This window comes from Macrosteles quadrilineatus, unplaced genomic scaffold (genome assembly GCF_028750875.1).
Source record: "Macrosteles quadrilineatus isolate MER2022 unplaced genomic scaffold, UCM_ALF_1.0 Scaffold_2__2_contigs__length_208266976, whole genome shotgun sequence".
Taxonomy (NCBI): Eukaryota; Metazoa; Arthropoda; class Insecta; order Hemiptera; family Cicadellidae; genus Macrosteles; species Macrosteles quadrilineatus.
The window spans coordinates 17302382-17329533 of NW_026542595.1; the positions used below are offsets into that span (position 1 = coordinate 17302382).

At 35.5% G+C, this 27152-nt stretch overlaps 1 protein-coding gene across 2 annotated transcripts in view; it reads left to right on the plus strand.

The window, feature by feature from the left end:
• The first annotated feature begins 6579 nt into the window (after positions 1-6579).
• Positions 6580-27152, plus strand: part of LOC128986216 (transmembrane protein 192-like) — a 63822-nt gene continuing 43249 nt past the window's right edge. Inside the window, exons 1-2 of one of the 2 annotated variants that reach the window (XM_054406442.1) lie at positions 6580-6637; positions 15815-15929. In XM_054406442.1, the coding sequence (XP_054262417.1) occupies positions 15819-15929 (111 nt within the window). In that variant the 5' untranslated portion in view covers positions 6580-6637; positions 15815-15818. The other variant, XM_054406441.1, reaches the window with a different exon arrangement.

A 27152-nucleotide genomic window follows, 5' to 3' on the forward strand; every position in this document is an offset into this window, starting at 1 on the left:
GCCCTCTGGGCTCTGACTTGACTCGACTGAACGACTGAACTGACTGAGCAATGAGCAGAGCAGACTGAAGACTGAACAAACAATGAATATTGAACGAACAGAACATCACGAAACGTGAAACAACGAACCACACAACAAGGAACAAGAACAAGACGACGACAGAAATTATGTCATACAGAGCGTACAGACAGAGCGGGTCGCTGTCAATGCGCCACCACGTCAAACCGCCACCTCGGTGTTTTGGTCAGAGGCGTCAACCCGCCACCACAAAAAAACCGAGGTGGCGGGTTGACGTGTACGTACAGGTCAACCCGCCACCTCGACAACAGGCCACCACGACAACCCACCACCACACAATTTTCCAAGGTGGCGGGTTGTCGTACACACTCAAGTCAATAAGCCACCACGACAACATGCCACCACGACAACCCACCAACACCAGTTTTTATCAGAGGTGGCGGGTTGTCGTGAAGCTCCATGTTCGATGTCGGCAACCCGCCACCTCGCACGTAGGCGACAACGTGCCACCCCGTCAACCCGCCACCACTCTTTTACGAGGTGGTGGGTTGACGTGTACGCTCCGTGTTTGGTGCCGTCAACGTGCCACCTCGATCATAGGCGACAACGTGCCACCTCGACAACCCGCCACCATGCACTCTTGTCGTAAATCGGTTAGATTTATATTCTGTAGCATTAAATATATTGTACTTGGATTCAGTTAATTTAGAGAAAGTTAATGTAACTCTTTAATAGCATTTCTGGAAACAATTATTAACATGGTGAAAACCAGACATTTGATAGGGTCTTACGCCCTTAAGGGTAGGAACTTTTAAATTATAAAAGTATAAAACCTTAATTCAAAACTACGAATTGAGCCGAATCTTTTAACACCTTAAACGTTGAAATTTGTCTACAAATAAGGGAGGAATAGTGTTCATAAAAAACAGTATACATTTTTATGATCTCTTATATTAATACATGAGATATAAGAGATCATAAATACCCCCGCCGCAGCAAACCTGCCGACTAAGCGAATTTCCATTTGTCTGAATTGATTTTCAGTTAAATATATTTTAATAACATTATGTTTAACGAGTACCTAGGTTTGCTGCTACAAGGAAACTAATAAAGTGTGTTTTTGAGTAAAATATTGATAGCTTAGTACAAAATAAATAAATTTGCCAAGTTTGATCAAAATATATCCATAAACAAGAAAACTGCAACATTTGACAATATTCTCCATAAGAATAACATGAGAATTTTAAATTTACAATTTTTTTAATTTTCTCCGTTACTAATAATCGAACAAAAATACTTTTATATACTAAATTATTTGTTTTTTTAAGCTCTTTAAAAAGGTTTACAGAGAAATCGGGAAATTTTGTGTTTTGAGGGTCAAAAGTGAGAAAAAACAATTTTTACCCCATAAAACCCCCCGTAAAGCCCCGTTCCCATGGTCCGATCGTGCTGGTTCGCGAACTCATTCAAGTTTATCCCGCTTTACACCTTTAAACCAAATTTCATCAAAATCGGACAAAAATTACTCAAGTTATCGCGTTCACGGACGTATATGTATATATATAAGTCTATATATATATACATATATAAAAATTTGAACGAATGGTGTTTTTGGCCTCTGGGGACATCAAAATGAAAAAGTAAATCGGTCCCGGGTCTAGGTCTTACCGTGCCACCTACGGTAATAACTACTTCCCTATAGGGAAATTCGCTAAAATGTATACCAAAAACAAAAATAGAATAAACCATTTTTTTTCGTTAGGCGTATAAATATATATATATAAGTTTTTATGCTTACCTACCACCACGTGCGCACGCAACATGTGAAAAGCGTGCATTTTATAAATTTAAACCGGTGATAGTCAGGGATTGCCCATGTGCCATATAATGGTGATTGCGAAAGCAAGACGCAAAGAAAAGTGTATTCACTTGAATTCAAAAGGTAAAATGATCGGGTGAAATGATCGGTATTCTGTGATTAGACCACGAATAGTAGAAAAGACCCGGTATGGATTATAAACATAAACAAATAATGTTTTAATCCCGAAATTAAACAAAACCATATCTTAGTTAATGCATTAGTATAGGGGTTTTGTTTAATTTCTGGCCAAAAACGTAATTTGTTTATGTTTATGATAAATACCGGTATTTTTCCAGTATTCGTGGATTAGACTATTTCACCTTTAAACTTACCACTGATGATTGTTGCTTCGTCGATCAAGTTTAAAAAAATCGTAAGTCTGGTTCCGTTGCACAGTTTCCACCGTAGTGACTTCTGACTACTTACGGATTATTTACGATGGAGACCAGGTCAAGTCCCTTCAAACGCACGCACCCCCACAGGTCTCTATCGGCACTCCCGTTTTGCTAACACTATACCTGTACATTAATTTTTATTTAACATATGATATGATTTTTTTACTATTCATTCAATTATTGTTCACTTTATCTTTCTACTAAATACACGTATTTTTTATTATCATCTTGAATTTGTGAGTTTACAACTTCATTTTGGTGACCCCGACGTGAAAGAACTTAGTTTCGTCGACCATATGATCCCCGCTAGAGAAAACTGGGTTTCAATTTGTGCAAACCACAATAATTCTGGATCTGAGAGCCCGAAAGGGGGGTAATCTTGACTTGAAAATTCTGTCTACTGATTTTTCTCCGTTTGACATCACGTCGGGGTCAACCCCTGGCAAGGTGCTGAAGTTATGGCTCTTTTAACTTTGAACAAAATGGTACAAAACAACCCCCATGACTGTGGAAGTTACAGTACAATGGTTATTATCATGTAAGAATGGTCAATGTTATTATTAACTTTTGTGATTTAAACCACAAAACTAACTAAGCTGAATTTTTATTTCCTCATTATCGAACCACAATTTCTCGAATGCTAAAATACGTATAATTCACTTATCTTAAATTAATAAAGATGCCTTCTCACATACATCTTGCAATTCTCAACTTCATTTGATATTTTGTAAAATAAATTTGAATAATCTAAAATACAGTTGATATGATCTGAAATTAACACGATGCTTTCTTTAGATTAAATCGATCGATTGTACCTATTATATCTATTGCAACTTAAGCTCATGTTGAAATTAGTCACTTTACGCCCTAGTTTTAAAATGTATTATAAATTGGTTATGCTTCGATCATTTAGTTAGTCATTACGCCTTTTTTTATTTCGCCAAAATGAAAAAAAAAAACACGTATCAACAAAGACACCAGCTGACTAAGAGAAATGAAAGAAGAATTGTACCTCACAAGCGGGCCCAGCAAAATGTTTATATGTTACGATTAATGTTCATATTTAGTCCAGTCAATGAATGATCCAAAAGTAGGTGTAGAGTGCGTGAGCAGGTAACTAAGCGATTCCTTCAGAAACTTGTTCAGGGGGCTTAGGGTGTTAACATACCAAAAGTCCTGACTCCTAGGTGGTGAGCCAGTGGGTGGAGGGGGGAAAAAGGGGGGAAAAAGGTACGCATTTTGGGTTTTTGATTATATCTCGAAAACTATCAACTTTTTGTATACTATAGTAAATTATAAAATTGAAGAAGATTAAATTTTCTACAAGAAAAGTATATAATGTTTTTATTTTGGTTCAACAGATTACGAGTTATAACTTATTTAATTGATATCTTATTAAAATACTCCTTCCATAAGAAATACATGTAAATTAGTATGCGAAATGGGGCGAATCCTATCCGCCCAAAGGAAATATAACTGATATTCTGGAAATATTGACAAAATTTCCAGTAATTTGACACTTTAATCATGAAATTTTGTCAAAAATTAAAGCGAGGGTGAGCGTTTAAAAATGGGATGATTTAAGGATTTTTTTTATATTTCCAATAAAAAAAAACACCAAAACTCGAAATTTTGTTACCTCGCCCTCGCCTTAATTTTGGATCAATTTTAATTATTAAAGTGTCAAATTACTGGAAATTTTGTCAAGATTTCCAGAATATCATTTATATTTCATTTAGGCGGATAGGATTCGCCCCATTTCGCATACTCATTTACATGTATTCCTTATGGAAGAAGATTTTAATAAGATATCAATTAAATAAGTTATAACTCGTAATCTGTTGAACCAAAATAAACACATTACAGTATATACTTTTCTTGTAGAAAATTTAATCTTCTTCAATTTTATAAATTACTATAGTATACAAAAAGTTGATAGTTTTCGAGATATAATAAAAAAACCCATAATGCATACCTTTTTCCCCCCTCCACCCCCTGGCTCACCACCTAGGAGTCAGGACTTTTGGTATGTTAACACCCTAAGCCCCCTGAACAAGTTTCTGAAGGAATCGCTTAGTTACCTGCTCACGCACTCTACACCTCATTCCTTGACTGGACTAATTAAGTGTTTCATGACAGTTGTTAGTCCTGTTCTTCTGGCCGAACACGGGAAATGCTGCAGGAGTCACCTTTTCAATCCATTTATCTTTTAAATAATATTGAACGACTTGCTCAGATATACGGACTATATGACCTTTTGTGTTTATGGAAAGTTTTATGTCAGGATTTATAATGAATCTCATAAAACCATGTTTTGACGTTTAATAATGTCACACCATTGTAACAGTACATAACTTACAAACCAACTAAAACAACTTGTTGAAGTATTTGAACATTTTAAACCAGTGCTTCCTCCAGATATTATCACTGGATAAATTAATCACAATTACACATGGAAATATTTCATTGAACACCCCATGTTAACTCTCGTCAACCCGCCACCTCGCATGTAAGCGACAACGTGCCACCGCGTCAACCCGCCATCACTATTTTATGAGGTGGTGGGTTGTCGTGTACGCTCAATGTTCGGTGTCGTCAACCCACCACCTCACACGTAGACGTCAACCAGCCACCACGTCAACCCGCCACCACACTAAAGAGGTGGCTGGTTGACGTGTATGAACACGTCTAAGCACCACCAGGACAACGTGCCACCACGACAACCCGCTACCACACAATTTTCCGAGGTGACGGGTTGTCGTGCACGCTAGAGTCAACGTGCCACCCCAACAACGAGCCACCACGTCAACCCGCCACCTCAAACTTCTTCTTCTTTTTGATGGCGGGTTGACGTGGTGGCGCCTTGGCGCGTTCCCTATTTGTGTTGCCAGCTGAATATAAAACGTGTTGTGTAGTGTTTGAAAGACTAATTATTCATATGCTTTATAGTGACTGTAGGAAAAATATAATGTGTAACACGAGTGCAAAAGGCCTTTGCTGCACTCAAAATCATTCCGCACTCGCCTGCGGCTCCTGCGTAAACGTGTTGCCTCGTGTGCAGCAAAGTGCCACTTTGCTCACTAGTTACACAAATAACTATTTATACGGCAATAATTAATTTTCTAGACCAACCAATCTTTCGTAAAGACAAAAATACCATTAGCTGCTTCCAAACAAAACAGCTGTTACAACCCTACTTGCGACGTTGCCATTTCAAAGGCCGCGGCAGGGAGTTAAAGGCGGCCGTGGAATTATCTCTCATTAAACCACACATACTAACTAAAATTCAAACAAAACAAAACATAAACATAAATGGCATCAGTGACTAACAACAATCTATATGTTTGATACAGATAAATGTGAAATAAAACTATTAAGATTAACCCATAAAAAAGAAATTAAATTCAGAAGATTGCGTAAAATTGTCTACATGGTGTCAAATAACACCAAGTCAGCCAATAGGTAATTAGGGAAAAAAGAAGTAAAGATAAAGAAGATGTCAGCTGTTAACAGTTAGTTAGCATAGCACTAGCAGCCAAGATAGAGGTGGGCTAAAAGGGTACTTTCCTGTACCCGGGTACAACAGTTACAGGTACTCTAAAGTACCAGTTACAAGTACCCGTTACAAAAGTACCCGGTTACAGAAGTACTCTAACTCTAGTCCAGTGTAGGTCCAGGTAGGTAGAGTATTCTACTTGACATTTTGGATTCATACCATGAAATCGGTACTGATACTGAGTAACTGAGTACCCCTTTACCTCCTTTTGTGTCTGTTATGTTTATTCAAATTTGTAAAGTGGTTGTATGAAAAGGCTTACCACTTTAACCTATTTATTTTAAAAAAATTATCGCACAAAATATAAACCCAACGGTAAATTTACTTTATTGCAGTAACAGTAACCTTAATTGAGTAAAATATCGAAATGAAAAAAGTAGGCATATATTCAGGAATTAATTCCCTTACATTATTTATTACCTGGTGACAGTTAGTTGTAGTTAGGCCTAAATTAAAAAACGTAGTTCCTAAAAGTGCCCCTACAGCTAACAAGAGCGCTGCTGCTGTGTCAGCTCAGCAATAAACTGTTCACGTCACGTCAAACAAAGTTACTTTTAAACGGGTACTGACTGTAACGCCGTAACGGGTACGGCTACCATTACCTGTACACACCACACACTTTTCCTAACTCCCTAGATAGATTAGATATTAGAAGTACCCGGGTACTTTTGTAACGGGTATTTAAGATTTTGAGTAACCGTTACTCCCCGTAAAAGCCAGTACCCGTTACAAAGTAACCGTTACAGTTACTTGGACACATCTCTAAGCCAAGAGCCAACAGCCAGCAGCAGGCAGGCAGTGAAGGCAGTGAGTGACATTTTTTTTAATACAAATGTCAATTTTGTCAACAGAATGATGATATTATTTATTTTATTTTGGTTCAACATAAAAATTGTTATTGCTTAATATTTTGTTTAACTGCATAGTTTGTGAAGCGAAGAGTTTCCATAAGTTACATACAGGTAACGTAACGTAGTTAACGAAAACGTTTCACATCTTGGCGAAAATTAATTTAAAAATTTTAAACATTTTAAAATTGATAGCCTAAGATAGGTAAAATGCCTGATTATACAGCGAACTAGAGGCATAAAACTGGTTTTCTAAAGTGTAGTGTAAGGATCCATATATGCGGCATAAATATTAACTTTACAACATTTCTTCTTCCATAGGAATTCTATTTTTAAAATATATGACTTGGGATCTATCTGAGAAACCAATCAAGTTTAGGTTAGGTGTTAAAAAACATCAGTTAAGTTTCCCTTAGCTTTTTTACTCAAGAGCTCCAAGCTTAAAGACTCAGTGGAGTGATGAGCATTTTTCTTTCCATAATTCTTTTTGAGAATATTTTAATATTGATTGTCACATTTTTTCGGCTAAGGGTAGGCCTACCTAATGAAAATATAGGCTAAGTTACCTTAGTTTAGGCTAGTTAGGTAGGTACTTTAAAGAGATTACAATAAAGAGAAATAAATATGTGAAATAAGTTACGCCTTAATAGGCCTATAGCCTAAGCCACAATATCTTACTAATATTTTAAATGTGAAAGTTTGTGTGTTTGTTTGTTTGAAGTTCAATCACGCATGAACTACTGGACGGATTGGGCTGAAATTTGGCATGATGATAGCTTACATTCCCGATTTACATATAGACATATTCTTTTCTCAATAATCCTTTCGGGCTCCGCCCCAGTGGCTCTGTAGTTCCCCATGTTAACGTTATGAGTATTCATATTCAAAGGGAATTAAAGAATTTTGTCAGCTGTTACAACTAACAAAGTTGGTTCTATGATATCAAGGCCACACTAAAAAACAGGCCGTAATGCTCGTCAAGCATGACGTCACGATAGAAGACGGCAATGACGTAATTAAGGTTATATTTTTGTTTTCGATGAAAAGATTAAAACAAGCAGCTGATCACAATCGGCAAACATTACGTCATTGCCGGCTTCTATCGTGACGTCATGCTAGACGAGCATTACGGCCTGTTTTTTTAGTGTGGCCTTGATGATATGCAAAAGAATTTAAAAGTTATAAGATTTACCAACAGGGTGCAGCACTAATATTTTTTTCATTCATGAAAACAGCAATTGAACTACTTAAGCAGCAACGGACAACTGTGATACACAATGAGAACTGTATAAGTAGGATTGTTTACAGTTATGTTTATGTTTTTAATTTCATGAATAATTTGTGATATTTTGCAAATTTTTTGTAATTTATTTTTCTCTATTGTTGAGATGAAATGGTAGAACATTATGGCTATCGTAGATCTGTAATACTAGGCTATGGTATACTGTAAATTTAAGTAAGTAAATTTGATCAAACTGTGTCCTCCCCCATTGCAAACGCAAAGCTCGAGTATAACTGCAATAAGCATTTTATACTTATATGCCAAGTATTATCTAGGTTACGTACTGTTTTGACTGTATAAGGTACGTAACCTAGATAATACTTTGAATTCAATACTCATTCAAAAAAAATAACTGTGGTTCAGGAGGCAAAATAATGAATAAATTATATGCCAACCCCGTACGAAGGACGTGTACTCTGCTAGTGTCTTAATACTGTGGCTTACAGCAAATAACATATTTTGAACTTTATCAACCAACATTCTATAGGGTATAACATCTGAGCCTAAGTATTTCTATGAATTTGAATGATCAATACGTTAGATTTTCTAGAACTTGCTAAAACAACCATAGGCCTATTAAAGATCTGAAAACAGCCAAAGCAAAGGCAGAACTTTGATACGCCTCCATCGTATGATCGAATACCAAACTATCGATACCTATAGCATAACTTAACGAAAAACCAAACTTCTATAAGTTATTGATTATAACAATTGATAACTAAGTTATGATAAAGTCAGATCCAGCCTATCAAAGTTTTGAGTTGATTCAATGATTTATTTAGACCATTAAGCAAAAGCAATAGGCTAAGTCACTTACAATACAAAGTAAATAATAAATAGTCCATCTCTTGATTCACAAATAAATGAAAGTTAGATAAATATAATAATAAGGAAACAAATAAAACCATGCAAAACAAAACTGTAGCAAAACCATGCAAAAAAAAAAAAGAAAAAAAAAAAACAGGCAAGAAAATAGCCATGCAAGGCAGTGCATGAGCATTACCTATAACAAAACTGGTAGTCCTACTTTAAAAAATTCAGACAGGTCATAAAAAGGGTTTTCTATCAACCAGTCCTTCATTACTGCCTTGAACCTTGAAATAGGCAAGTCCCTTAAATGGCTACTGTTAGATTGTTGAAAAATCTGTAACCTGAAACAGGGAAGCATTTAATTGTTCTGCTCAGCCTGTGTCTATGCGCGAAACTACAATACAAAAAAATCTGGCATTTATCAAATTCAGCGTGGCAGTTGTGAGATGAAGTATGTTGGACAAACAAAAATAAATATAAAAACTAGATTTAAAGAACACACTTCTCACATAACACACAACAGACCTGAAAATCAGCAATAGCAAAGTATTGTTTAGAAACGCACCACACAATATCAATAAAAAATACTAAATTACTAAAAAATAGAACAAAATCCGATGAACTAAACGCATGGGAATCATTATTTATAAATAAAAAGGACAATTTAGTAAATAACGAAAATGGTCCAATTCAAAATGTAACATTACTAAATTCTAAATTCACAAAGTTAGTTCTACTTCATATTTCATTTTTATACATAGGCCTATATAATTTATTTTTTAATTTTAGCTAAATGTACTTAACATAATAATTTTTTTTAACTACCCATATGTTAAATTCTTTAAAATTTACCATTGTATTTTTTAAACGTAAACATAACCTTCAGTTTTGTGATGTGTCTAATGATGCCAGCATAGCTAGCAAAAGGCCTCATGTAATTAAACATTTTGAAAATATTGGTGAAGTTTTTATTATTTCAAATTTATATAGAGAATTTGATATTTAACCCTCCCAGTGTTACTTGACGAAAATTCGACAAGCAGCACACTTTGTGTAGTGTTACTTGTCGATTTTTCGACACGCAGACATCGTTTACGGCGAAGGCTCTATGACTGACTGAATCGGATTGAACTGGATCGAGTTAGGTATCGTTCTTTCCGTAATATTCTAAGCTTTCTCCAGAGGTCTGTCTCAGCGCTGTACGTTCTCTGAGCCGATCGTAATTAAAGCTACAATTGTAGCAGACAGCTGACGTGCGTGTATTTGTAAACAGCTAGGTTACTCGGACCGATGACTGATGTGTTTTATTACGTTTATCATTGTTTTAGTGTTAAAAATCAAAAGTAGTGATATACGTGTTGCATTATAAGAAGATTTAAGTGGTTTTGAAGTGCTGGTTGATGATCCTGAAGAAGTAGGTAGTGATATTGATGTAAATTATCAGCCAGATTCCTAGCTATGGTTAGGCTATGCATTCTTAGCTAAACGCTATGTACTGAAATCTGTTTTTTGCCCATAACTTATTTATTTGCAAATCTACTTCCTTATATTATTATATATTTGTAATCCTCATAAAATTTAGAACAAAGTGGCTATTTTCAAATATTTATAGGCCTATAATTTATACAATTTCATTGAGCGCGAACTTATTTTTTTTTTTTTAATTTTCGAAATTATATTTTTTTTCACCTAAAAATTTTTTTTTGGAAAAAATGTTCCTTATGTTTTATATATAATATTGAAGCCCATGATTTTCCAAACAAAATGGTATATAGAACATTAGAATTAACATTGTTTTAATCTTCTCAGATCCGTTTTAATAAAACCTTGCAAATGCGCCAAAAATAGGTGGACATTAAGGCCTAAACTATGGACACTTGGAGGGTTAATAGGTAAAATCACAACAGTTGCATTAACGTTTGAACCTTAATTTTTACAGGAATGAGAGATTGCACTATTTTGTTAAGATTTATAAGGACCATCAAAAATACTAATTTCAATCAAAACCGGTTTCCTTTTGAAAATTCTATTTTATTTTTTTATAGGGTTATAAGGGAAAATAACACGATAACTTTTAAACAGTAATTTTTACAGGAATGGGAGTTCTACCATTTTGTTCAAAATTTAAAGGGCTACAACATAATGAATTGCTATTAAAATAGTTCAGGCTATAAAAAAAAACTTATATTTTTCCGCTATCTTATGGGTTGTTATGGTACAATCACCATTAAAAATCTAAAATTTCAAAAACATTAAAAAACGCCAAGAGATACCACAGGTGTGGTAGGTAGACCCACACACGCTCACACACAGACAGGCATCACTTTGAAAACCAGGGGGGACCCAATAAAAGGTAGGCTACAGATAATCATTACTACTTTTTGCAATAATCGTCGTAGCCAAATAAAAGGCACAGATAATCATTTAACTACTTTTTGCAATAATCGTCAAAGGCTAAATAAAAGGCACATAATCATGTTAGCGAATTTCCCTATAGGGAATTAAGTAGCTTTTACCGTAGGTTGCACGGTGATAACTTGAGTAATTTTTGTCCGATTTTGATCAAATTTGTTTTTAAGGTGTAAGGCAGGGTAAACTTGAATGAGTTCGCGAACCAGAATGATCGGACCATGGGAACGGGGTTTTACGAGGGGTTTTATGGGGTTAAAAATAGTTTTCTCATTTTTGACCCTCAAAACAAAGAATTTTCCGATTTCTCTCTAGACCTTATTAAAGAGCTTAAAAAACAAATAATTTAGTATATCAAAGTGTTTTTGTACGGCTATTGGTAAATGAGAAAGTTCAAAAAATTGTAAACTTAAAATTCCCATGTTATTCTTACGGAGAATATTGTAAAATGTTTTAGTTTGCTTGTTTATGGTTATATTTTGAGCAAACTTGGCAAATTTATTTATTTCATACTAAGCTATTAATATTTTACAAAAAAATACTCTATTAGTTTCCTTGTATAAGCAAACCTAGGTACCGTACTCATTAAATATAATGTTTTTTAAATTGATTTAATTAAAAATTAATTCAGACAAATGGAAATTCACGAAGTCGGCAGGTTTGCTGTGGTGGGGGTATTTTATATATGAAAATAAAGGTTATGATCTCATCTTTAAGAAAATAATAGTTTTATGGCATTTTCTATGCAATAAGTTATTATATTTTGCTACGGAAGGTAGCGATGTTAACCCTAGCAGTGGCCAATGTTAGAAGTGGGAAATGGCCAACCCATTTGGGCGATTTTGCAGACCTTTTTTTGAAAATTCGCAAAAATTCAACTGTACAAGTAAACCTAGCCAACCTCATATTAATTTTGTTCAGAAAGAACAGGAGAATCTAGAAATAGTAATATAATAATGATTTAGATAGTGTATTTTTTCGGCAAAGTGAAAAAAAAAAAAAAAAATTTTTTGGAAATTTCAAAAGCGGCCGCGGTATTTTTTTTCTACAGATTTTTTATGGGAAATTCATTATAAACATTGTGTAGACAATCTAATTCCCTACATAGAAAAATATAACATGTTAGGAAAATATTTTTTTTTATACATTTTTGGGGCGAAATATAATAACAAACGGAGAACCGAAAAAATTGAATACCGTACAGTGTTAGTTTCTGTTGTAAAAAGTTATATAATATATGTGTATACTAATAATGGTATATACATGTTTGTAAAGCTAATGAAGTAAGTAATCAAAAAAAGTCATAAAGTTTATGGTAAAAATATTTTTTATTTATAAATAAAATAATGTTTTTGTATTTTAGCGATTTTGTGAGAAAAAAAATCATTGTATTTAGTATAAAACTTGTGTACCAAATGTTTTTACTTCAAACCAACATAAACATCTTGTAGTGTATTCAATTACCTACATAAAAATGTATAACATGTTGGGTAAAAATTTTTGTTTTCACGTGCTAGGGGCATAATAATATAAATAAACGGAAAACCTCATAATACAACCAAAAGAAAAATACAACCTTTTATAAACACAATTTGACACTATTCAGTAAATATTCATGCATAATAAAATACATGAAGATTACTGTTATATACACACTAGCTGTACCCGCGGGCTTTGCCCCATTTAACTTCATATGTGAGCTCGTTCGCATGGCTCAATCACGTCCTGGTTGAAGTTCGTTCGCTACGCTCACTCACCTTTAGGTTGGAGCTCGTTCGCTGCGCTCACACGTCCTGGTTGAAGTTCGTTCGCTACGCTCACTCACCTTTACGGTTGGAGCTCGTTCGCTGCGCTCAATTGCCTTCAGGTTAGCTCGTTCGCTACGGTACCTCGCCTCCGGGTTGAAGTTCGTTCGCTACGCTCACTCACCTTTTGGTTTCAAATTAGCTGTTGTTGTCAAATATTAAAAAAATAATAGTGCTGCACTCTGTTGGTAATCCTTGTAACTTTAATGCTATTGAACATCATAGAACAGAACCAACTTGTTTAATTGAAACAGCTGTTATGATTCATTAATTCCATTTAAATATGAGTACTCATTAGGTTAACATGGGAAACTCTAGAGCCACTGGGGCGGAGCCCGAGAGTCCGATCAGAATAAAAACCACTTAGTTTTCCTATTTAATGCCTAAAGAATCAGTGTGCCGAATTTCAGCCTCTTAGGTAAGTGGGAAGTGGGAGAATTAGTGATGAGTGAGTGAGTGAGTGAGTCAGTCCGTTAGTCAGTCAGTCAGTCAGTGAGGGCTTTGCCTTTTATATATATAGATACACATTTCTCAAAAAAATACGAAATAATAACAAATTTAGTAATCAATCGCGGATAAAACGAGAGCGAAAACTCACCGGCAACAACACCCAATGGCGACGCAATGGCGAATACAAGGCACTTCGTGTATGAGATATTGAGAGCTTGACAGTAGTGACACAATTTCGTCGTCTTAGTGAGAGAAACCGAAAATAACCCTGAGCGCAGGGCTGCCACTATCACAAGCTACATTTCTTCCTCTTCAAAATGACATATTATATGACTAGTAATAATAACTTACACTGTATGTAATTTGTATTTTCCATACAGTCACCTGACGACGGTTGGTCATTTGTTATAAATTTCGAAAACAGCTGTTTTCATAAAATCGTACCGGTTGTCCAATCAATATTTAGTTCTAAAATATCACTACCACAATGAAGATAAAATCAATGGTTATCCAGTGGTACCACCCGCAACATTCCCAGACTAAAAAATTACCTGAGCGGGGTAATGCCAAACAAGACGTGTTTTGCCAGTTCCCAAGGGTCGGCTGCTAAAGTCGTGCCGCGCCAAAAATTCATTTGATTCCTAATCGTCGTGACATTGTTATATACCTGCCACAGGGTTTGTTTATGTAATAAAACGAAAGTTCAGAATGTGATCTTTCGAATGGTATATATATTATTCTTATCTGAGTTGATAATAGGTGTTTTTTTACCGTTAAAATAATTTCGGCCCATACCGTCACCAGACGACGGCTGGCCATTCTAAGCATCAACGTCAAACCGTCACCAGACGACGGTTGGCCACTGCTAGGGTTAAGGAAGGTAGCGGTTTTATGAGGCAAGGTTATACTCCGTTCAAACAGCCGTGGCACCTGACGGATTAGGACAACCTATGGAAACCCTTGGGGCCTCCTAATCCCTCAGGTGCCACGGTTGTTTGAACGGAGTATAAGGTTTTAAAAGTAAAACCTTAGATTTTGATCTAATAGATTTCCCTATTAGATTTTGAAAGTAAAAAGAGGTGATAAAAAATGGCAACAGGGTGATTTTTACTAACAAACGTATTGTTAAGCATGGAAAATCAACAAATCAATTTTTACACTCCAATCGAGCCAGAGTCTGAATACTTACAAACCACCCCGCACTACCCAGTTAACATTAAAAATTTAATATTTTAATACTGACCAAAAGGTGAATTCTCTCATTTTATTGCTGAGTTTAGTTTTCCTGCTATAACCTGTTAAAAAGTTAATAGGGGGGATATTTCAAAATGACTGACATTTTGATTACGGGTGCGATATTGACCTCTAGTTTGCGCCATTTAATTTGTCTTGAGAAACCCTTTAAAATGAGGGGTCACATGATTGGTGTTTAGTTTACACTTGAAAATTTTGGGGCTGCCCCTAAAATACACCATTTTGGGGGCCGGGTACAAGTTCTAACTTTAATGAAAAAGTGCATTTTTAATGTTGTAAACATGTGCCGAGTTTGGTTTTCCCACTGCCACACGTTATAAAGTTAACTGGGGATGTCCAGACTTTATCTTGCTTGCCCATCTTAAATTAAAATGGCTGCCATTTTGATTAGGGGTGCGATATTGACCTCTGGTTTGCGCCATTCAATTTCTCTTGATAAACCCTTTAAAATGAGGAGTCACATGATAGGTGTTTACATTTGAAAATTTGGGGATGCCCCCAAAATACCCTATTTTGGGTGCTGGGGTAAAGTTGTAACTTTGATGAAAAGGTGCATTTTCTTATGTTGTAAATATGTGCCGAGTTTGGTTTTCCTACTGCAACGCGTTAAAAAGTTAACTGGGGGGTTCCAGACTTTTGCCTAACCCTGTATATCAAACCTACGGTCCTCCCCCCCTTATATTCCAACGGTAATAGGTGCCCCTATTTGGGAAATTCGCTAAAAAACAACAAAGTCCTTGAAACTTGAGGAGTAGTTTTGGTTTTAAGTTTTCTCCAACAAAAACCGTATAACTGATGCACCAACTGGCAGGATTTTAAATCCCAGCGCTCATCTTAAGTTGAAATTGTAAAAAAACGGGCAGTGCAAGAATGCTCCCGTTGTCATGGCTGAACATTAAAGTCTCATAAAATTTAAGTATGTATAAAACTCTTTAATATGCTAGTGTATGGTTTATCAAATGTAGGCCCTTTAAAAAATATTCTGGTAAGATTCTTTCAGGCCTGTTTGAAAATAGTATTTTTCTGTACTTCCAATAAATGTTTGAAGTTATAAGTGTTGAAGTACATACAAGTTGTAAGTGTTGAATTTACTGATTTTGCACCGAACATGTGTTTTTTGTTTCAGGAATATGATAGGTGATGAAACCGAATACTTACAGCCAGTGCTAGGAACACTTCCATCTCAAAGATTTAAACCTATGAAATCAAGATGGGTGGCTGCTCTTTTACTCATTTTAATTGTAAGTCATTCTTATTTTCTGTCCAAAGACTAATTTAGCTTTTAGCGAATTAACCATATAGGGAATAAGCTATTACCATTAGGTAAGACCTGGACCGATTTACATTTTTGTTTTAAGACCTCCCCAGAGGCCAACAACACCATCCGTTCAAATAGATTCAATTGATAGATTCAAATAGAAGGTGAAAATGTCTTACGTTGGATTTTGTGTTTTTATAGGATTGTGTGTTTACATAGTATGTTTTATTGATGTTTTAGGGAATTTAGGTAATATATTGTAACGTTATTTGAAAGAAGAGATTTTGTGTTTTCATAGTATGTTTCATTAGCATTTGTAATTTTATTACTAAGATGCCTCAAAGAGATCGTGCCTGCAATGAAAATAATAAGGATATGATAAGAAATAATAGTTTTCACCCTTCAGCTATGTATATATCACAGATTTTGAAGTCACTAAGTGGTGCCGGCTGCTAGTCTATATTAATAATACCCTCGCCGCAGCAAACCTGCAGACTAAGCAAATTTCCATTAACCTGGCTGGATTTCTACTAATATATTCCCTAAAAATTATCAGATTTATTTCCTATTTAATTATCATTAATTTGAGTGAGTACCTAGGTTTGCTGCTACAGGGAAGATATTGAGATGTGTTTTTTTATTGCTATGTGTAGATAGCTTAGTATTAAATAAACAAAATTTCCTAAATACATCCATAAACATCCGATTATACTGTTTTGCGAACTCATTTGAATAAACGTAGGTTTACACCTTTGTACCAAATTTCATGAAAATCGGATCATTTTTGCTCGAGTTATTGCGCTAACGGACATATATATATATGAAAAATAGAATAATAGGGCTACTATATATAAATAAAGATTAAACATTAATAAACTTAGTACCCAAGTAAAAATTATTTATTAAAACATTTTCTGACTTTAGTTTCCGCTCTAAGGCCATTTTCAAAGTAAAAAAAAATCAAAATAAAATGTGTAAATAAAAAAATAACATATGATATTATAAAACTTTTCTAACTGGTAGGCTAACATAATTTTGTCTTCATTGATTAATTTATATACTAGTACCTGGGGACCGAGCTTTGCTCGGGGAAAATCATTAGTTTACTCTGAAAGCAGTTTAGTATTGCAGATACATTAATCCACTCCCAAACTCCACACTGCTCACCTTCACTACTTCCTTCACCACTCCCTACGTCGTGGACCTGTTTGCCCTCCTTCCCTATACCATTTTAGAATTGCAGATACATAAATGCCACAGACAGTTCCCACACTCTGCACTGCTAGCCTTACTACTTCCTTCACCATTTCCTACGTCATGGACCTGTTTTCCTCCCTTCTCCTAGCATTTTAGGATTATATACAACTTAATCTAATCCCCAATAACAGTTCCCACACTCCAGACTGCTCACCTTTAATACTTCCTTCACCACTTCCTACGTGGCGGACCTGTTTCTCTCCCATCCAACGGCATTTTAGGATTGCAGATACCCTAATCTAATCGTCATTAACAGTTCCCACACTCCGGGCTGCTCGCATTTTCCCATAGCATTTTAGGATTGTAGATAACTTAATCTAATCCTCATTAACAGTTCCCACACTCCGGACAGCTCGCCTTTACTACTTCCTTCACCACTTCCTACGTCGTGGACCTGTTTTCCTCCCTTCCAATAGCATTTTAGGATTGCAGATAAATTAATCTAATCGTCATAAACAGTTCCCACACTCCAGACTGCTCGCCTTTACTACTTCCTTCACCACTTCCTACGTCATGGACCTGTTTCTCTCCCTTTCCATAGCATATCAGGATTGCAGATACCTTAATCTAATCGTCATAAACAGTTCCCACACTCCAGACTGCTCACCTTTACTACTTCCTTTACCACTTCCTACGTCGCGGACCTGTTTCCCTCCCTTCCCGTGGCATTTTAGGATTGCAGATACCTTAATCTAATCGGCATCAACAGTTCCTACACTCCGGACTGCTTGCCTTTACTACTTCCTTCACCACTTCTATGTCGCGGACCTGTTTCCCTCCCTTCCAATAGCATTTTAGGATTGCAGATAAATTAATCTAATCGTCATAAACAGTTCCCACACTCCACACTGCAAGCCTTTACTATAATTATAGATAAAAAAAGTCCTGCAACAATGTATCGAGTAATCTTCAGTATAATCTTTACTCAATAGTAACAACTGATGTTTTTCCTTTTGTACTGTATTTGTAATTTGCTAGTATACTGTGGATAGATATTTTGTTCCTTGTTATTTAATTCAATCAACATGGCTACTTAGCAACCCATAAGACTAATGTTAAAAAAATGTGACTTTCAGTTTTGTTTTTCTACGTAATTAGATTTTTGTTGGCAGTGCTAACTGCAGTAAACTTGTTTTTAGGCCAGGAATAAACTATTTACAACATTTGAAGAAAATCGTCGGAGCCGTTTTCGAGATATTTCTGCAAGCAAGCATACATACATACATACATACATACAAGCAAACATTGCTCGTATTAGAGTATAGGATGATATGTTTGTACTTATTTTCATTAATATTTTCTCAATTTTGCTATTGTTTCATATATTGGATTATTTAATTTTGAAATCATTGTATTTAAAATATTTGATTTGTTATTTTTGTAGTTCATATAAATATTAATTTCTTATTTTACATTAAATTTTTCTCTGTCTTTTTCAATTTCTAATATTGTAAAGTTTTCTTCAATATTAGTAAACTTATGTTTGGAATTAAATAAATAATCTGCAAAATTTGATTTCATTGATGTTTTGTTCTTCGATGTATATGCTTGTATGTGTTCGTTGAATCTAACTTTAAAATTTCGATAGGTTTGTCCAATGTAGTATTTGTCACAGTCAGAGCAATTAATTTTGTAGATACCAGATAGGTTGTATATGTTTGCTGCATTGTTTGTTGTAGGATTGTTGGTTTTATTGTGTATAATTTAAAAAATGTTATTTTTTGTTCTGTAACTTAATTTGATTGGAGTGTGTTTGAATGTTTTCCTTATTGCTTTGTTTAAATTTTTGTTTTATGGGACGCACATGAATTTCTTTTCTTCTTTGTGTTTCACATTGTTTTCTAAATTTGAGTTAAATTAACTTCTTTTCTTAATTTTCTTCTTGATCACCTTATTATCTTCCCTGCAGCAGCAAACCTAAGTACAATAGACTCCCTCTTATCCGGACTCCTCGGGACCGAGGCCATTCCGGATAACGTACCCAAAAACTTGTTAAAACGGACTGTTTAATGCATACTGTATAAGCAAATAATGATTATTACTTATTTAGACACGTGATCACTGGCCTCTAATGTTTCCCACGAGAACAGTCGTTTCAGTACCGCCCACTTCCTGCCGATTTAGTCCGGTTAAACCGATGTGCTGATAAAAATTGTCCTGTTAAAGAGATGACATTTCCGCCGAGTGTAGTCCGGTTAAAAAGTGTCCGGATAAGAGGGAGTCTACTGTACTCTGTAGTGTTACCGTAAGTTAAATTAAAATATAGTTTTAATAAAACAAATACTTTATTAGGTAGCTTTTACAATAAATCAAGATCCAGAATGTTTACCAACAAAAACTAAACAAATAATATTCTAACACCATATGTTTTTAAACACATATGAATAACAACACATCTCCCATTTAAAGATCGAACCTCCGGGTAGGTTTGCATTGTCTTGATGATCTTCTTAGATTCGCTAAAGGAATTGTCTGCGATGCCATTGCAGGATGATCAAAAGGTTCTGATCTTCTGAGGTGTTCTGAAGGACTGGTTGAGAGTGATCAGAAGGCATAGTAGTGCTAAATCTTTGCAGTGATCTTCTGTTCCTCCGCAAACAACCATCTTGCGTTTGAATTATATAGGATCGAGGTGCAGGATGTTTGTTTAATATAGTTCCTTCTTGATTCCTGTCCTTTATATGGACTTGAGCTCCATCAGGTAGAGTAGGCAATTCTTTGACTCCATGTCTTTTGTCAAAATAAATCTTTTGACGATCAATTCTTGCTTCTTCCTTTTCCCTTAACTTTTCAGCGTCTACCAGATAGGGTCTTAGTTGATCAGACATTATTGGAACATAATTGCGGATCCTTCTCCCGAAAAGTAATTCCGCTGGACTTTTCCCATTTTCTAGAGGGGTTGCTCTTAACATAAGTAGCATTTTTAGGGATCATCACTTTTTTCTAAGTGGTACTTAAAGTTTTTTTACTTGCGCTTCGATGAAGCCGTTGCTTTGTGGGAATTTTGGGCTTGATGTAATCAATTTAAATCCATAATCACGACCAAGTTGTTTGAATTGACAGCAGTCAAATTGAGAACCACAGTCTGCTCTTACTGTCTCAGGTACACCATGACGTGCGAAGATGGACTTTGTATATGTCACAATAGTGCTTATTTTTAAGTCATTTAGTCTAGCAATTTCCATAAACCTGGAATAATAGTCTGAGATTAAGAGATACCAGTGACCTTTGCACTTCAGCAAATCGGCACCCACTATTTGCCAAGGTCTGTCCGGATAAGGGGTTGGTATCAGCGGCTCTGCTCTCGTAGCGCGATTTTCTGCACATATCTTGCAATTTTCTATTAGTTCTTTGATTTGTTGAGAAAGACGAGGCCACCACACAGTCAATTTTGCAAAAGATCTACACTTTGTTATGCCTTGATGTCCTTCATGAATACTTCTTAGTACATTAGCTCTTAGAGAATTTGGTATTATAATACGACTTCCAAAGAGAAGTATACCATTTTGCTCACTTATATCTTCTCTATGATACCAGTAGGGCAATACATCCTCTGGAATCTTAGATTTTTCTGGCCAACCTTTCACACAATACTGTGACACATGTTTTAGAGTATCATCTTTCATAGTTTCTTGATTTATCTCTCGCAACTTTTCATCCGAAACTGATGGTAGAGTAGTGTCAATATTTTGTATATATGCAAGGATTTCCTCTGTAAGTTCCCATTCCTCTTCAGAGTTCTCTGTGTCTCGAGACAGTGCATCAGCCAAAATCAACTGTTTACCGGGCGTGTAGGTAATATCATATGTATATCTCATCAGTCGGAGTCGTATTCTCTGAAGCCTGGGAGTAATATTGTCCAAGTCCTTTATCTTGAATATGGAGAGCAAGGGCTTATGGTCTGTCTCAATATGCAAATGCAACCCTAAAATGAGGTGTTCAAATCGTTCACACCCCCATGCAATCACTAGAGCTTCTTTTTCTATTTGAGCCCAATTACGTTCGGCTGATGTCAAACTTCTCGAAGCATAGGCCACAGGACGTTTAGTTCCATCTTCTTGAAGCTGAAGTAGTGCAACTCCAATACCGTTTGACGAGGAATCCGCTGAGAGGAAGGTTTCTTTAGACATGCTGTATAAAGCGAGACACGGTTCGGACATCAATGACAGTTTAATCTTTTCCAAAGCTTGGTCTTGATCAGGCCCCCAAACAAATTCTGTATTTCTTTGCAGTAAAGCATGTAGTGGATGAACTATGGTCGACAAATTATGAATAAACTTGGCTACGTAACTGACAACACCTAGAATTCTCCTTAGTTCTTTAACATTAGTTGGCGTCTTGAGTTTTTGGATAGTCTCAACACGAGAGAGATCTGGCTTAATACCATTTTTAGTTACAAGATGGCCTAGTAAACTGATACTGTCATGCCGGAACACACATTTTGATCTATTAAGTGTCCAGCCCTTTTCCTGGAGCCTACACAAAACACTATGCAAATTTTTGTCATGTTCTTCCATATCTTTCCCGTATATAGTTATGTCATCGAAATGGCAAACAACACCTTGAAGCCCTTCAAGTGATTCAGCCTTTTGACGCTGGAATACTTCTGAACCAGTGGAAATCCCGAAAGGAAGTCGTAAAAATCTGAACCTTCCAAAAGGTGTGATGAAAGTAGTCAAATATGAAGCTTCTTCTGTTATGGGTAATTGCCAATAACCCGAGTTAGCATCTAGTTTCGAGAACACCTTAGCACCATCTAATTGTCCCAGAGTGTATTCTACTGAAGGCACAGGATATAGTTCTCGTTTAACACTCTCATTAAGTTTAGTAAAATCCACGCAAAGTCATATTGAATTGTCCTTTTTAGGGACAATGACAAGAGGTGAACACCAGTCAGTCGGAATGTCTACTCTCACGATAACACCTTTATCCAACATTGCATCCAGTTCTTTATTTACAGCATCTTTATAGGGTAGGGGAACACGCCTTGGAACTTTGAGAGAGTACGGTTCAGCGTTTGGCTTTAATTTTATATTATAATGAGCTTGTGTATCACCAAGACCGCTGAAAAGTTCAGGGTATGATGTAAAGGGATCAAATGAACCAGTTGAGTTGACTCGAAACATCCTTTTAACTAGACCCAATTTTTCACTAACTTCGTTGCTCAAAAGGGTTCTATCAGCACCAGATATTACATAAAACTGAGACTTACAATATTGATTCTTGTACTGGATTGTACCCTCGAATACGCCTAAGATATTAAGGACAGATCCGTTAGGCCCAATTAAAACTTTGTTACTTGAATTTAGTGGGTACATAAAAAATTTCAACTTATAAAGTGATTGGGGCAAAACACAAACGTCAGCTCCAGTGTCTATCTTAGCTTGAATACATACTCCATTTAGTTTAACTTCAGCTGACCAAAATGGCTTTAGGATTCTTTTGAGGATTAATAGACCCCACAAATTTGTCATTCTTAATAACTTCATCTTGAAGAGGATTTGAATTTATTTCCTTGACATTTTTGAACTGGCAACATTTAGCAAAATGGCCCTTCCTGTTACAGTTTCGACAGAAAATATTCCGGGCAGGACATTTTGGTCGTTCATGTTGAGCATTACCACACCACTGGCATTGATTGTAGTAATTGTTACTGGACGAATTGGAATCAACTGGAGGTTTCTGAGCAAATTTAGTGCCCCAAGTCCTTGAAGTGACTTTATCTGCAGTTAGTGCATGTTCAGAAGACCTGGACCTCATCAATTATTGTTGCATTTTAACCGATTCGGCTTGCTTAACATTTGAGACAGCAGAATTAAGTGTTAGATCTGCATTCATTTGTAGTTTTTCAGATAAACTTTAGTCTCTAATCGCTACAACAAGTTGATCTCGTATAGCCTCATCTTTATAAGAAGCAGGAAAATCGCATCTAGAAGCCATCTCATGAAGATCATGAATCAAACTTTCAACACACTCTTCCTCATGTTGAACCCTAGTATGAAACATGTACCTCTCATAGATTACATTTTTAGAAGGAGCGAAATATGTATAAAATTTTGTTAAAACAGTCTTGAAACTTTTACTTTCCTCAGATGTCAAATTAAATTATTCAAATATGCTTTCGGCCTTTTCGCCCATCATATATAGTAAGGTGTTTACCTGATATGGTTCGTCTTCATTGGTGAGCCCAGATACCGCATGAAAGCGCAAGAAACAGGTTTTCCATTTAGACCAGTTTTCTCCTTTAAAATCAAAATGTTCTGGGGAAGGAACACTAAAACCTTTCATCTTTATGTACCGTATTGCTAAAACAATAAAAAAACCCACTGCCACCATGTAGTGTTATCGTAAGTTAAATTAAAATATAGTTTTAATAAAACAAATACTTTATTAGGTAGCTTTTACAATAAATCAAGATCCAGAATGTACAAAAACTAAACAAATAATATTCTAACACCATATGTTTTTAAACACATATGACAACACATACTCATTAAAATTAATGATATTTAACTAGGAAATAAATCTGACAATTTTTAGGGGATTAATTTAGTGGAATTTCAGCTAGGTAAATGGAAATTCCTGATTGTAAGATCGTTGTAATGATGGTATCCCTGGAATATTAAACCTAACAGTACGTCTTTGAATATCTTCTGACTGTTAATTAGAAGAGCGTCTTTATCTTCTACCTCGTTAATTTGTCGTTTTAGGCGGTACTCTCGTTTTTATGAGTTGATTGATATGCCTTTTGATTAAGCGTCCAGAGTCAAGCTTTACCATGTCATGTCGAGAGCCCAGTTTGGATTGGATGTTTTTGCTGTGGTGGGAGAATTTATTATATCTTTATTCTGATAAAGCATTTTAATTGGTGTTGAGTACGTATAGTAGAACACATCAAATAAGCTACTTCAAACCCCACGGTTTTTTATTTGATAATTACAAGAATAATTCTCTCAACTTGCATCGTGGGGAATTTTTCTCATCCATGCGCCCTCAACAAACGTAAAACTTCTTGCTCCCCTGGGCACTGGCCATATTTATTGAAGTGGCCCTGGCCATCACCCTATTTGAGTTGAAACATAAATAAATAGACCAATGACTGCAGTCTGAATCAAATCAAATCATTTATTTGTCTTGTGGATTATATAAATCATTGACATCTTATATATATAATACGTTTTTTGTTAACGCAACTCCTCCCTTATTTGTGGACCAATTTCAACGTTTAAGGTGTCAAAAGATTCGTCTCAATATGTAATTTTGCAATAAGGTTTTAAAATTTTAAAATTCCTACTATAGAGGGCGTGAGATCCTCTCAAAGGTCGCATTTTCCCCATAAGAAATACATAGAACAAATTTTAAAACAAAAAAACAGCTGTTTATAAAAGGAAACTTATTAGCTTTTTGGGAGTAAATACTTTGTAATATTCAGTAGGTTAAGAACAAGTTAAACAGTTAATCAGTTTTGTTGAAAAAACAGAAAATGCCTCAATTAAGTTCAATGAAGAATTCCTTCAAAACAGCTAACAAACTTGGATCTTTGTTGAAAGAGCAGCCTCAGACGACAACTCTGTTTTTGACAAGACTGTTTGACAACTGTTTTTGACAAGACTGGCGTCTATAAGATCAGTTGCGACGACTGCCCTAAGTATTATATTGGCCAGACAGCTCGCTCTTTCAAGAAAAGATTTAAAGAACATCTCCCAAAGAAGACAACATCCGCTCAAACATCAACCTTTGCCGAACACCTGGTTTCTGATAATCACAACTACACTAATATTGACAGCAACATGTCCGTACTGCATATATCTAACGACCATTTTAACAAAAATACACTTGAAGAGTTTGAAATATACTGAGCTGTGAAATTTGACAAACATAATATTTTAAATGACAAACTATCCTTCCAATCTAATTATATTTACGACACGGCCATTAAGGTACTTGAGAGAGAGTCGGGGATGAATGGGGACAGCTGACTGATAACAAGAACAAAGGAATGACGTCACAGCGCCAACCGTCCACGTTGACCAGCAGTCTAGACGCTACATCCATCCGGCCGTGACGCATAATCCTCACCGGTGTTACCATTTTTAGCTTTTACTCGTTAAATCGTACTTTTTTCGTTTCAATGTTCGTGTCTGTGTTTTTGTTCGTAACCGTGACCATGTTCGTGTATGAACGTATGTGTGTATTGACGACCTTCTGATGAAGTGAATTGACATCCCCTGGACGCCCGAAGATGACTTCGTGATAAGTCGAAACTAGTTGCGTCATAACAGCAACAATTTGGATTACAAGAAGCAGGTATTTACACCAATTTTTATTTTCAAAGAAGAAATATTGAAAACGGGAGGAGGAGACAAATAATAATAGTATATCTTATGTGTATGAGGACAGTAGAAAAAGAGAGGTCTGGTCTATCAGATACACATTCACTTGGTGAGATGATTAATATTTGCCAGTTCTGCTATGCAACTTACTTTGGAAGTAAAAAAAATACAACGCACATAGTGTTGTTACGGTGGTAGAGTAAACTTGCCTAATTGCAGATTAAATGAATGCATGCAAGAAATGTTTACCTCTGACACTGACGGATCGAAATATTTAAAAAAAATCAGTACAAAGTATAATAATGCCTTGACTATGATAAGTTCAAGTATAAGATTATACCAAATCTTGGCAGACCTTATGTTTTTATTGTAAACTTTTGTATTACTCGCTCTACTTCAATTGAGAAAAACGCATATAGATAGTTTATTTCTAGGTTATGTTGCCAGTTCCTTGGACAAACTTATACAAAGTTTTTTGCCTGAATTCACCAAAACAATTCAGACATTTCAAGTAAAAAATAAGAAGTTTTAAAAACTCATTTGCTATTGAAAGTTTTAGTGGCAATATTAAACCAAACATAAGTGAAGGAATTAGTGTTTATGTATTCAAAGATCGAGTAGTTACGGTCAAGTTTATTTATGATTCAGGAGAGGCAAATAATATACGCTGTTCAAAAAGTGTAAATGAAATTTGCTATCCAAATCTTATAGCTACAAGAGTTATCCAACCTATTTCGACAAATTAATCCATACTTTCAAAACTTTGGGACTGGTATTAAGAGAAACTCCACTGAACAACGTGAGAACGCTCTGATGCGGGGCATATACAGTGACTGACAGACAACACGTTAAAATACGTTAACCAACTTCCAATAGTGTTGCTGCTTTAGCCTATTCAAAGCAGATTATTGCTGTCCAGTTGGTAACCTAGAGTTTGTGGGTAAAAAATGGAGCACATGAAATGGTTGATATCACCCCAGTATTCAGGATTCTCTACGGAGAAAATTCGTTTGATTGGGTGGATGTCTCAAATCAAAGAAATAAAATGACCCAACTTATATTACTTAACACAGGTTTAAGTTAATCAGTAAGGCAACAATTTTCTTCAATCCTCAATAAAGGAAAAACTTTGTTGCAACATTTTAACTCGAATTGAAGCAGATCATTTAGCATTCATTAGAATTCATCAGTTAAAGCTGAGAGCAGAAAAAATGTTGGTGAACCTTGACGACGCAAATAGAGATATTTAAGATTAGTTTCTAACAAGTGTTTAAACAAGTCTAAGATGTAACTATAATTTCTCGAATTTAAGCATAACGTTTTCCTCGGCGTTTTGTTTCATACTAAGCGGCTCATTGAGCTGCACGGGTTCTCTAGTTGTCATATAACAGCATACATAGGCTTGTCACAAAGTACAGTAGGTACATTAATGTAATAGTGTATGTAGGTAGTGGATATAATAATTTTAATATCTACAAAGGAACGAGAAGACAAATGAAAAAGAACAGAGAAGGTCATAACAGCTAGGAGTGGAATACTGAGAAATCAATAGAAAGACTAAATTATTGCTCAGAAGATGCAAAATAGAATTCCTCGATAAAAAGTTGACAAAAGCA